This window comes from Microcaecilia unicolor, chromosome 2, assembly GCF_901765095.1.
Source record: "Microcaecilia unicolor chromosome 2, aMicUni1.1, whole genome shotgun sequence".
Taxonomy (NCBI): Eukaryota; Metazoa; Chordata; class Amphibia; order Gymnophiona; family Siphonopidae; genus Microcaecilia; species Microcaecilia unicolor.
In genome coordinates this window covers 436,830,314-436,844,087 of record NC_044032.1, presented here as the reverse complement: position 1 = coordinate 436,844,087, position 13,774 = coordinate 436,830,314, and the positions used below count along the sequence as shown (strand labels likewise).

General features: G+C 50.2%; 1 protein-coding gene across 4 annotated transcripts in view; it reads left to right on the top strand.

Moving 5' to 3' along the window:
* Positions 1-13,774, top strand: part of LARP7 (La ribonucleoprotein domain family member 7) — a 107,438-nt gene that overhangs the window by 89,177 nt on the left and 4,487 nt on the right. For all 4 annotated transcript variants that reach the window (XM_030190849.1, XM_030190848.1, XM_030190847.1 and 1 more), the window contains exon 12: positions 10,392-10,483. In XM_030190849.1, the coding sequence (XP_030046709.1) occupies positions 10,392-10,483 (92 nt within the window). The remainder of the gene's footprint in view (positions 1-10,391; positions 10,484-13,774) is intronic.

Below are 13,774 nucleotides of genomic sequence, written 5' to 3'. Positions count from 1 at the left end.
CACTGTATTCAAAAGGAAAATCTAGTGGTGGTCTCTCTGCCTCAACCTCTTGTGGATGTCTCCTCTGCAAGATGACATTTCAAACTTATCGGTCACTGTACAGGGTAAGTCCATTCTCCAAAATGCTGCACCACGGGTTCCTCCATTTTGTGATGTTTCATACAGTGGCAATGTTCGATCATTCGAATTTTGAATGCTGTCAAAGTTTGCCTTATGGACACACAAGGGACAAGGATAGGTAACAATGTAAATAACATTCATGGAGGTGCACGTAGTGGCATATTACAAAAAGTAATCCATGCAATATCAGCAGATGGAGCACAAATATATCAAAAGCAAGCTCACAGACTTATTATTTTTTTTTTTTTTGTTACATTTGTACCCCGCGCTTTCCCACTCATGGCAGGCTCAATGCGGCAGGCAATGGAGGGTTAAGTGACTTGCCCAGAGTCACAAGGAGCTGCCTGTGCCGGGAATCAAACTCAGTTCCTCAGGACCAAAGTCCACCACCCTAACCACTAGGCCACTCCTCCACTTATGGTAAAAAAGGAAGGAAAAGCCTCAAAGAAGGTCAAAATCAAAAAGATTTATAGATCTATTACGATCAAATAGATCTCAACTTCATGATCTGCAAAAACCTTCCAAACATATGTAGCTTCATTTGATGATTTAGAGGAAAAAAGTGCAGTCTTTATAATGTGTCAGTACTCAAAAATAGTGAAAAACACCTTTCTCATAACTTATAACTCAAATGAAGTGCAGAAAAGGCATCTGATGAATTCTTCAAACTTCCAAGTCGCCCCTGGGCCAACGATGGCCAGCATTTCGCTAAGCTGCTTCAGGGTCCCAGACGACAGAGCAGTTCTGAAAAGAAACGGAAGAATTGCTGTAAGTATTCCACAGTGCAAAAAACAAACCAGATCCATTCACAATCACATTCTTCAAAGAAAGGCAATCCAGAGGCATGACAATCATCACGTCCACAATGCTGAATCCATAATGGCTTCTATATAAAAAAAATGATGTCTGACACCAACACTGTGGCAACCAATCAGAACAAAAGATTTAAAGAAAAACAAAAAAGAACAAAAGCAAAATGCATACACAAAAAAGAGAAAACATGCTCCGTACATGGATCTGTAAATAGGCTGCCCTCATAATGATGTCACAGATTGAACAATGACCACATCATCTAGGACCCAGAGGTGGGAATCAGACTTTTTCAAAGTAGTTTACACATCCGATCTACAAACCCGATCATTGATATTGTGGTTTCTGCTATATGCTATCAAACAATAATGTGTTTGATAACACAGGTGAACACTTTGCACAGTTCAGTGAGGTTTTTTTTTTAATGACCTTAGCTGTCATTTCAGATGCATGGGTGTATATCATGCAGACAACAATATCTTCCAATGCCACTTGCAGAGTAGCCTGCAATAACATTTCTCCGAGGACAAGCAGGCTGCTTGTTCTCACTGATGGGTGACGTCCACGGCAGCCCCTCCAATCGGAACCTTCACTAGCAAAGTCCTTTGCTAGCTCTCGCGCGCACCGCGCATGCGCAGCCGTCTTCCCGCCCGAAACCGGTTCGAGCCGGCCAGTCTTCTTTCGTCCGCACTCGGTACGGCTGTGTTTTTGCCGTGTCGAGCCCCGGAGAGTTGACCTCGCGCGTCCGTTGTTTTAATCGACGTGTTTTTTCTTCGGAAAAGTTCTAATTTCGTGCGGAAAGTGCTCCGAAAACCCCCTTGGGTTTCGTTTGCCCCTTCCTATATTTCCAGTCTTTGCCCCAGTAAGTTTTCTTTCGTCGTCGGGGTAGGCCTCTTTTAGGCCTCGGTCGAGATTTTTCTCCCTCAAAGTTTTGGTGCTCAAATTCGTCATTTCGGATTTTGATTTCGCCGGCGTGATTTTTCCGCCCATGACATCGAAGCCTTCCAGCGGCTTCAAGAAGTGCACCCAGTGCGCCCGGGTAATCTCGCTCACTGATAGGCACTCTTCGTGTCTTCAGTGTCTGGGGGCCGAGCACCATCCTCAGAACTGTAGTCTATGTTCCCTGTTACAAAGGCGGACTCAGGTAGCGAGATTGGCCCAGTGGAACGTTTTGTTCTCGGGCTCTTCGTCGGCATCGGCACCGGGGTCATCGAGTGCATCGACGTCATCAGCGTCCAGACCTTCATCCTCGGCCGCCAGTGCATCGAGTGCATCGAGGCATCGGCCCTCTGCATCGGCGCTGAGACATCGGATAGCTGCATCGACGTCGGTGGTACCGGGACCTCGTCTCCTGATGTCGTCGGACGGTGGTGCATCGTCAGGAGTGCAGGTGAGAGCTGTCCATTCCCCTGCTGGTGGCGGTGAGCCTTCGGGTGGGTCTCCCCCTACCCTGAGGGCTCCTGCGGTACAGCCCCCCCGGGATCGACCTGCTTCGACCTCGGCCCCGAGGAAGCGACGGATGGATTTTACGTCCTCCTCATCGGTGCCGGGGAGCTCCGGTGACATGCTTCGGAAGAAGTCTAAGAAGCATCGACACCGGTCTCCTCCCCGCGTCGGCACCGAGAGCTCTGGGTCGCCGAGGGAGTCGGCACCCAGCAGGCATCGGCACCGAGAGGACCGCTCACCCTCTGTTCAGGAGGTGTCGATGCGCTCCACTCTGGACAGCCCGGAACAGCCTCCACGCCCGGAACAGGTTCTGACGTCGACGCCTGCATCGGCCTCCATGCCTTTCTCTGCAGCCGCTCTGAACGAGAGCCTCCGGGCCGTTCTCCCAGAGATTCTGGGAGAGCTGTTGCGCCCTACCCCTCCGGTACCGGCGGTGCTTGCGCCTCCGGTACCGTCGAGCGTGGCGCCGGCTGGCCCATCGCCCGGGGTGAGGTCCCCGACGTCGGTACCGCGTGCGGTGCCGACTGCGGCCACCTCCCAGGAAGGCTCCCCGACTACGTCGGCGGAGGGAGCTTCGCCGATGCGGGCCAGGGAGTCTACCTCTCGACGCCCCCATCGTGGACGTGGCTCCACTGAGTTGAGCCGGGCGAGGTTGCAGACACAGGTCCGTGAACTTGTGTCTGACACCGAGGGTGAGGCCTCGTGGGAAGAGGAAGAAGACCCCAGATATTTCTCTGACGAGGAGTCTGAGGGTCTTCCTTCCGATCCTACTCCCTCTCCTGAAAGACAGCTTTCTCCTCCTGAGAGTCTGTCTTTCGCTTCCTTTGTCCGGGAGATGTCTACGGCCATCCCCTTCCCGGTGGTTGTGGAGGACGAGCCCAGGGCTGAAATGTTTGAGCTCCTGGACTATCCTTCTCCACCTAAGGAAGCGTCCACTGTTCCCTTGCACCATGTCCTAAAAAAGACATTGCTTGCGAACTGGACCAAGCCATTAAGTAATCCCCACATCCCCAAGAAGATCGAGTCCCAGTACCGGATCCATGGGGACCCAGAGCTGATGCGCACTCAGTTGCCTCATGACTCTGGAGTTGTGGATCTGGCCCTAAAGAAGGCTAAGAGTTCTAGGGAGCATGCTTCGGCGCCCCCGGGCAAAGACTCTAGAACCTTAGACTCCTTTGGGAGGAAGGCCTACCATTCCTCTATGCTCGTGGCCAAAATCCAGTCTTACCAGCTCTACACGAGCATACACATGCGGAACAATGTGCGGCAGTTGGCGGGCTTGGTTGATGCTCTCCCCCCTGAGCAAGCCAAGCCTTTTCAGGAGGTGGTCAGGCAGCTGAAGGCGTGCAGAAAATTCCTGGCCAGAGGGGTGTATGACACCTTTGATGTTGCGTCCAGGGCCGCTGCTCAAGGTGTGGTGATGCGCAGGCTCTCATGGCTGCGTGCCTCCGACCTAGAGAATAGACTCCAGCAGTGGATTGCGGACTCGCCTTGCCGTGCGGACAATATTTTTGGAGAGAAGGTCGAGCAGGTGGTAGAGCATCTCCACCAGCGGGATACCGCATTCGACAAGTTCTCCCGCCGGCAGCCTTCAGCATCTACCTCTACAGGTAGAAGATTTTTTGGGGGAAGGAGGACTGTTCCCTACTCTTCTGGCAAGCGTAGGTACAACCCTCCTTCCCGACAGCCTGCGGCCCAGGCTAAGCCCCAGCGCGCTCGCTCTCGTCAGCAGCGTGCGCCTCAGCAAGGCCCCGCGGCTCCCCAGCAAAAGCAAGGGGCGAGCTTTTGACTGGCTCCAGCAGAGCATAGCCGACATCCAAGTGTCAGTGCCGGGCGACCTGCCGGTCGGGGGGAGGTTGAAAGCTTTTCACCAAAGGTGGCCTCTCATAACCTCCGATCAGTGGGTTCTGCAAATAGTCCGGCAAGGATACACCCTCAATTTGGCCTCAAAACCTCCAAATTGTCCACCGGGAGCTCAGTCTTACAGCTTCCAGCACAAGCAGGTACTTGCAGAGGAACTCTCCGCCCTTCTCAGCGCCAATGCGGTCGAGCCCGTGCCATCCGGGCAAGAAGGGCTGGGATTCTATTCCAGGTACTTCCTTGTGGAAAAGAAAACGAGGGATGCGTCCCATCCTAGACCTAAGGGCCCTGAACAAATATCTCGTAAAAGAAAAGTTCAGGATGCTTTCCCTGGGCACCCTTCTCCCCATGATTCAGGAAAACGATTGGCTATGCTCTCTGGACTTGAAGGATGCCTATACACACATCCCGATACTGCCAGCTCACAGACAGTATCTGCGATTTCAGCTGGGCACACGTCACTTTCAGTACTGTGTGCTACCCTTTGGGCTCGCCTCTGCGCCCAGGGTGTTCACAAAGTGCTTGGCTGTAGTAGCAGCAGCACTTCGCAGGCTGGGGGTGCACGTGTTCCCATATCTCGACGATTGGCCTGGTGAAGAACACGTCCGAGGCAGGAGCCCTGCAGTCCATGCAGATGACTATTCGCCTCCTGGAGCTACTGGGGTTTGTGATAAATTACCCAAAGTCCCATCTTCTCCCAGCACAGAGACTCGAATTCATAGGAGCTCTGCTGGATTCTCGGACGGCTCGCGCCTATCTCCCAGAGGCGAGAGCCAACAACTTGTTGACCCTCGTCTCGCGGGTGCGAGCGTCCCAGCAGATCACAGCTCGGCAGATGTTGAGATTGCTGGGCCACATGGCCTCCACAGTTCATGTGACTCCCATGGCCCGCCTTCACATGAGATCTGCTCAATGGACCCTAGCTTCCCAGTGGTTTCAGGCTGCTGGGGATCTAGAAGACGTGATCCACCTGTCCACGAGTTTTCTCGAATCCCTGTTTTGGTGGACGGTTTGGTCCAATTTGACTCTGGGACGTCCTTTCCAAATTCCTCAGCCACAAAAAGTGCTGACCACGGATGCGTCTCTCCTGGGATGGGGAGCTCATGTCGATGGGCTTCACACCCAAGGAAGCTGGTCCCTCCAGGAACGCGATCTACAGATCAATCTCCTGGAGTTGCGAGCGATCTGGAACGCTCTGAAGGCTTTCAGAGATTGGCTGTCCCACCAAATTATCCAAATTCAGACAGACAACCAGGTTGCCATGTATTACGTCAACAAGCAGGGGGGCACCGGATCTCGCCCCCTGTGTCAGGAAGCCGTCAGCATGTGGCTCTGGGCTCGCCGTCACGGCATGGTGCTACAAGCCACATATCTGGCAGGCGTAAACAACAGTCTGGCCGACAGACTGAGCAGGATTATGCAACCTCACGAGTGGTCGCTCAACTCCCGAGTGGTGCGCCAGATCTTCCAAGCGTGGGGCACCCCCTTGGTGGATCTCTTCGCATCTCGAGCAAACCACAAAGTCCCTCAGTTCTGTTCCAGGCTTCAGGCCCACGGCAGACTGGCATCGGATGCCTTCCTCCTGGATTGGGGGGAGGGCCTGCTGTATGCTTATCCTCCCATTCCTCTGGTGGGGAAGACTTTGTTGAAACTCAAGCAAGACCGAGGCACCATGATTCTGATTGCTCCTTTTTGGCCGCGTCAGATCTGGTTCCCTCTTCTTCTGGAGTTATCCTCCGAAGAACCCTGGAGATTGGAGTGTTTTCCGACCCTCATCACGCAGGACGAAGGGGCTCTTCTGCATCCCAGCCTCCGGTCCCTGGCTCTCACGGCCTGGATGTTGAGAGCGTAGACTTTGCCTCTTTGGGTCTGTCAGAGGGTGTCTCCCGCATCTTGCTTGCTTCCAGGAAAGATTCTACTAAGAGGAGTTACTTCTTTCTATGGAGGAGGTTTGCCGTCTGGTGTGACAGCAAGGCCCTAGATCCTCGCTCTTGTCCTACACAGACCCTGCTTGAATACCTTCTGCACTTGTCTGAGTCTGGTCTCAAGACCAACTCTGTAAGGGTTCACCTTAGTGCAATCAGTGCATACCATTACCGTGTGGAAGGTAAGCCGATCTCAGGACAGCCTTTAGTTGTTCGCTTCATGAGAGGTTTGCTTTTGTCAAAGCCCCCTGTCAATGCCTCCTACAGTGTCATGGGATCTCAATGTCGTTCTCACCCAGCTGATGAAACCTCCTTTTGAGCCACTGAATTCCTGCCATCTGAAGTACTTGACCTGGAAGGTCATTTTCTTGGTGGCAGTTACTTCAGCTCGTAGAGTCAGTGAGCTTCAGGCCCTGGTAGCCCAGGCCCCTTACACCAAATTTCATCATAACAGAGTAGTCCTCCGCACTCACCCTAAGTTCTTGCCAAAGGTCGTGTCGGAGTTCCATCTGAACCAGTCAATTTTCTTGCCAACATTCTTTCCCCGTCCTCATTCCTGCCCTGCTGAACGTCAGCTGCACACATTGGACTGCAAGAGAGCATTGGCCTTCTACCTGGAGCGGACACAGCCCAACAGACAGTCCGCCCAATTGTTTGTTTCTTTTGATCCCAATAGGAGGGGAGTGGCTGTAGGGAAACGCACCATATCCAATTGGCTAGCAGATTGCATTTCCTTCACTTACGCCCAGGCGGGGCTGACTCTTGAGGGTCATGTCACGGCTCATAATGTTAGAGCCATGGCTGCGTCGGTAGCCCACTTGAAGTCAGCTTCAATTGAAGAAATTTGCAAAGCTGCGACGTGGTCATCTGTCCACACATTCACATCTCATTACTGCCTGCAGCAGGATACCCGACGCGACAGTCGGTTCGGGCAGTCAGTTCTTCAGAACCTGTTTGGGCTTTAGGATCCAACTCCACCCCCCGAGGGCCCTGTTTGTTCTGTTCCAGGCTACACTCTCAGTTAGTTGGTAAATTTTTTAGGTCAATCTCAGTTATGTCCTCGCCGTTGCGAGGCCCAATTGACCATGGTTGTTGTTTTGAGTGAGCCTGGGGGCTAGGGATACCCCATCAGTGAGAACAAGCAGCCTGCTTGTCCTCGGAGAAAGCGAATGCTACATACCTGTAGAAGATATTCTCCGAGGACAGCAGGCTGATTGTTCTCACAAACCCGCCCGCCTCCCCTTTGGAGTTGAGTCTTCCCTTGTATCTTTTTTGCTACATACGAGACTGGCCGGCTCGAACCGGTTTCGGGCGGGAAGACGGCCGCGTGCGCGCGAGAGCTAGCAAAGGACTTTGCTAGTGAAGATTCCGATTGGAGGGGCTGCCGTGGACGTCACCCATCAGTGAGAACAATCAGCCTGCTGTCCTCGGAGAATACCTTCTACAGGTATGTAGCATTCGCTTTCTCTGTCATTATAGTAATTATAGTGTGTCTGCTTACTTACTTGTTTAACCAAACCTTTTTTTTTTTTGGGGGGGGGGGGGGGGGGGTGGAGGATAGCAAGCTTCACAAATCTCTTACAGAGTTCCATTGCTGCCAAACAATATTCCTATTTTCAATTGCAAATTCATTTTGAAATCTCAAAAATTGAGAGTATAATGATGGGTGCATGTAGCCAATCTCAAGAGCATATTACAGTGTGTAGCCTGTGTGAAAACGGAAGGCAAAAACACCCCATCCACACTATCAATAACTAAATCTAAATGTGTGAAGAGGTAGCATAGTATCAGGGGGAGGTTTGAGGTTGGCTGATGTTGATTTCAGGAGGTGGGGATGGCACATATGTGTGCCTCAAGACAGGTGTAAAAGTTGGCATGGAGATTTTTAGGCTTTCACATATATTCCCTTGTAAAAAAAAAAAATGGGAATAACACATGCAGACCATCACCCTGCCCAAATTGTGCTCATATCATACCCCCTTGAAATCATTGCATTCTGGGTTTCTAAATATGCAAAGAGCAGCTTTCCAAGATGCTGTCATTTACATGTCTAGTTGTTTCTGAATGTGTCAGATTATCTGATCAGGGCCAGTCTTAGGCAGAGGCGACCGAGGCGGCCGCATAGGGCCCTGCGCTTAAGGGGGCCCCGCGCGCCTCAACTCTGCCTCTCCGACCGACCCCCGCTCGCGCCTCGGACCGCTGCATGAATGATCATCATCATGATCCCGCCCCTGCGCTTGCTGTGCATCATGATCGCTCGCCGTCAGCTCCGGATCCTCCCGCCTCCCAGTCCTAGGACAACGACTGCAGCGACGGCCCGTCCCGACAGATAGTTGGCACGACGACGACGGCTCACCCCAGCTTTTCCCTTCTGCCTTCCTGCTCAATGTCCCGCCTCCTTCTGATGAGGTATTTCCTGTTCCGAGGGCAGGCGGGAGTCATTGAGCGGGAAGGGAAAAGGAGCTGCAACGTGGTCGGAGGTGAACCAAGACGGTGCTGCCAGACGCTGCGACTTAAAAAATAAAGAAAGTTGATTTTTATGCTTGCTGCTTCATCAGGTAGCACAAACGATTAACCTTGCCACTAGGCCTACTCCTAACTCCTCCACACAAAAGAGGCACCTTGTTCACATTTTTATGGTGTTCTCTTTCTCTTCTAAGTTACATTACCCTCCAAATCCAGACAAATGGGGGGGATTATGACAGATTATCAGGGGGCTTGGGGGTACTTCTTTATAGCACTGGCCCAGAACATTAAAGATAGTGTGTCTAATTTGGAGTCTATTATCTTAGTAATGCATAAGTAAATTTACTGCGGGATTCAGTACTGAGGATACATAAATTCAACACCCGTTAATAAGATATACTGACCTGACCACCCTAATGATGGGAGTCTGAGAAATTATACCAACTATAACCAATATTCCATGTCAGTCTGCTTACTGATATTCTATTGGGCTCATTGTCAAAGCACTTAGCCTTACAAAGCTCCATAGGGTACTATGCAACTTTGTAAGTCTAAGTGATTGGAAAATATGCCTCTATATCTCCTATAGGCAAGAGAATTAGGTTCTAGCAAAGCATTCCATCCAGAGTACTGGCACAAAGAATCTAAAAGTCTTTCACCTGGTAGTGTACCCACTGTATTATGTGACAGGATTCCCCTCTCTTCGATTAATAGATGCCTCTGACCCCTGAGCTCCATCATGTGACAGGATTCCTCTCTCCTGGATTAATAGATGCCTCTAATCTCTGAGTTACATTATATGACAAGATTCCCTTTTTGTACATATTAACAGTTGCTCGACCTTTTTGGCACTAATGTTTTTTGTACAAGTTTAGCTTCATTTGTATTTATTTGAAATTTCATAAATAAAAAATTTTTCTAAAAATGGAATAATTTTATCAATGGGGTGGAGCTTCGGTGGGGGGTTGGGGCTACGGTGGGCGGGGCTAGGATGGGGCCCCACCATATTGGTCTGCATAGGGCCCCGCACTTGCTAAGACCGGCCCTGTATCTGATGAAAGATGACTAACAACCCAGAAGCCACCTCTGTCTTGCTCACTTCATGATCTTCAATATAAACAGTTCTCCATCACTGAGTCTAACTACATGTATTCAGCAGACCCTTACTGGTCCAGCAAATATAGTTGGTTGAATACCTGCACCCTACTTTTTAAAGCTGGCTCTAAGATCACATCACTCTGTGAAAACTGAAATTACTGCCCCTCCCTTCAGTAATGGTAGCTCCCGCACCACACACCCTATTTCAGTAATGGCAGTGGCTTCTGCACAGCATCCTCCATTCTCTCTCTTCTTTAGCATCTCCTTCTCTTCCCTCCTTCCCCAAATCCTCTACCTAGCACCATTGTCCCCTGCAACCCTCTCTCTTGCTCTCTGCTCATGTGATATGGAAGAACATGGGAGAAGCCACAATGGTACGCAGATCACAGGCCCCAAAAATGGTGTTGGGCAGAAAGTCTCTCTTATAATCAATCTCTCAGTAGTCAAAATTGTCATTTCTCATATGATTTCCCTTTGCTCTGTATCAGATGTGTGAAAGCATTAGATTAGTTTTATATTTCTAGTGTGAGGAGTAGTAGCCCATGACAAATAAGAACTTAGCATGCTTTCAGTGGGATATATTTTGGTTTTCTTTGATACTGAAATCCTAACATAATCCCTGTACCAGCTAGTGCTTCATTTTACATTTAACTCTTGTTTCTTAAGGTGATCATGAACAACGGTACTGGCAAAAGATTTTGGTGGACAGGCAGGCAAAACTCAATCGACCTCGAGAAAAGAAACGAGGAACAGAAAAGGTAATAAGATGTCCATTCGTGGGATTCAGTTGATGATAGCTTTACTAGGGGTACAGATCTCAGATTGGTAGTTTCAAGTTTTCTGATGTGCAAGGTGATGCTACAGTGCTTGTTTTATTAGGTGGCTGAATGACATGTGAACACCTTCCACCAAATAGTAGAGCATAGGTCTGTCCAAGATGCATATTAGATAAAATTTAATGGTATACATAGAAGTGTTCTGTTAATTCCCAGCACATAACACATCTTATTAGTACAGTACATTGTATAGTTGCTATCACTATTCAAATTGAAGACACATTCTATATATTAGCAAAAGGGACCTTCAGCAGTGACTTGTTTCACATGGGTTATGTTATTCTTGGCCCATGACTTGACTCGCCTTGCTTTGTCATTGGTCCAACACATTAGAATGTTGTATATTTTTATCATCTCTTTATTGAATCCTTATATAATTGCTCCACGTGTTTCCCTACTCCTCCCCCTGCCTGGGAATCAGCTGTGAGTGCGCCGCTAACTGCCACTTGCCCCCCCCTAACTGCCACTTGCCCCCCCCCCCCCCCGAAGCACATCAACCCCCCCCCCCCCCCGCCCCCCGGGCACATCAACCCCCTCGCCACCCACAGCTGCAACTGCCGCTGCTTCTTCTCCTGTTGAGCAGCAGCGGCCGCTACAAAAAGAAAAAAAAGCCATAAATGTTTTTAAACCTGAAACGCAGCACCACAGACAGCCATCAGGCATTGGCTGTCGGCTCTGCAGCCGCTCCTCCTCTCACCTCCACTTCACTGCCCCTGGAGTAAGACCCCGGAGGAGCACAGCGACGTGAGAGGCAAGAGGAGGAGCAGCTGCAGAGCTGACAACCAATGCCTGATGGCTGTCTACGGTGCCGCGTTTCAGGTTTAAAAACATTTATTGCTTTTTTTTTCTTTTTGTAGCGGCCGCTGCTGCTCAACAGGAGATGCAGCAGCGGCCGGACAGCGTTACCAGTGGCAGCTACGGGTGGCGAGGGGGTTTGATTGCGCAGTGGAGGGAGGGGAGAGTCGCTGGACATGGGTGGATGGAGGGGGGCAGGAGGGGGGGAAGAGGAGGCGGGAAGGGTCGCTGGACATGGGTAGCTGGAGGGGGGGGCAGGGGGATGGGAGGGTCGCTGGACATGGGTGGCTGCAGGGGGGGCAGGGGAGAGGGAGGTGGGGAGGGGGGGTGAGGACCCTGCGAGAGGGGGGGTGGGGGCACACACTCACTCTCTGTCTCTCACATACAATCTCTGACACACTCTCTATCACACTATATTCTCTCTGTCACACACACACAGTCTCATGCACACAGACACTCTGTCTCTCACACACTCTGTCTCACACAAACACACACACACTGTCTCTCATTCTCTCTCTGACACACACACTCCATCTCTCACACACTGTCTCTCAAACATACACATTCCGAGGAAAACCTTGCTAGCGCCCGTTTCATTTGTGTCAGAAACGGGCCTTTTTTACTAGTAAATAGATAAAAAAAAAATTATAAATCTACAATTTAATACTTAATGGCACCAATATTTTAAATGATTTACATGGCCAGGAGAGGAACCGGACCATTTAAATCACCTATCCTGTGAGGAAAGGTTAAATCAGCTAGGGCTGTTCAGCTTGGAGAAAAGATGGCTGAGGGGAGATATGATGGAGTCTATAAAATAATGAGTGGAATGGAACGGGTAGACATGAATCGCTTATTTACTCTTTCCAAAAATACTAGGAGTAGGGGGCACGCAACGAAACTACAAAGTAGTAAATTTAAAACAAATCAGAGAAATATTTCTTCACTCAACATATAATTAAACTAATTCGATGCCAGAGAATGTAGTAAAAGCAGTTAGCTTAGCAGGGTTTTAAAAAGGTTTGGATAACTTCCTAAAAGAAAAGTCCATTAGCCATTATTTAGATGGACTTGAGGAAAATCCACAGCTTATTTCTAGGATAAGCAGAATAAAATGTATTGTACTGTTTTGGGATCTTGCCAGGTACTTGTGATGTGGATTGGCCACTGTTGGAAACATGATGCTGGGCTTGATGGACCTTCAGTCTGTCCCAGTATGGCATCACTTATGTACTTATGTACTGTACTGACCTGTACCGACTCCTACGCTATTCCAGGAACCTGCTTGCTGCTGTAATAGGACTGGCCATAACATCTGAAGCTGTCATAGAGGCTGGTTTTTACTGTTTCATTTACATCTTTGCAGGGTGGGAGGGAGGTCAGTAACCACTGAAGGAGTAAGGGGGTGTCATTCCTTTATTCCTGCAGTGGTCAAATGATCATTTAGAGCACTTTTTTGTGGCTTATCTATATAAATAATTCTCACCTCAAACATTCTGAAGCTCACTCTGTGGCAGGGAAATACTGAAGCCCTGCACTGTTGAGGCTGTCAGCACCACTCACTGTCACTCATGCACCACTCTCTGTCACTCAGAGATCCGCCCTCAGCCATGCCCCTTCTGCACATAATTTGCAACCCCAACGTTCTAATGAAGCTGCAACTTCCGAGGTGGCAGAGATCGGAATTTTTCCCCATGAGTGTCTGCCCCGCCCTCGCATCACAACGTGATGATGTCGAGGGCGGGGCTATGACATTCAGCGAATCGCATCGCCACACCCACTACTCAACCCTCCAGCACAGATCGCCGCCCCTCCCCCCTCCCGTCCGACATCAGCTGTTTTCAACTGGAGGTCTTAAGCGTATCCCTTTCCTAACCACTTAACGTTGCACCGGCTGAGCCTACCCGTCCTGTGCATCTCTGTGTTCTCTAAACCTCCACACAGCAAGTTAAAAAAAATATGAAGCGTTAGCCAGCAGAGGTAAACAAACAGAAAATGAAACTGAAGACGAAGCCCCCTCTCCCTTCAGCAAACTTCTCCCCGTTAAGTTTCACAATCACCCTTGACGCACCTACCCCGCCACCCCGGTCCATACCAGATCCCTCGCCACACTTGCCAACTTACATATAGAAATTACCTCTGACGAGTGGCATCGTAACCCGAGATCGGCAGCAGCCTCACAAAATGAGCAGCGTCCGTGCCCACTGCAAGTCTGCCACACGTGTGCCTAGAAGCCTCTACAAGTTGCAGCACCAACCAATTCCGCTACCCAACACAGCACAGCATGAGCAGCCCTACCCCTCCCACACGCCCACTACCGACTAGCAGGTGGCCGGCCCACTTGCAACTTTCCCTTCTACATCCTACAGCTGCACGGAGCACTGACTCTGACTGGACTACAGCATTTTTATTTCTTTT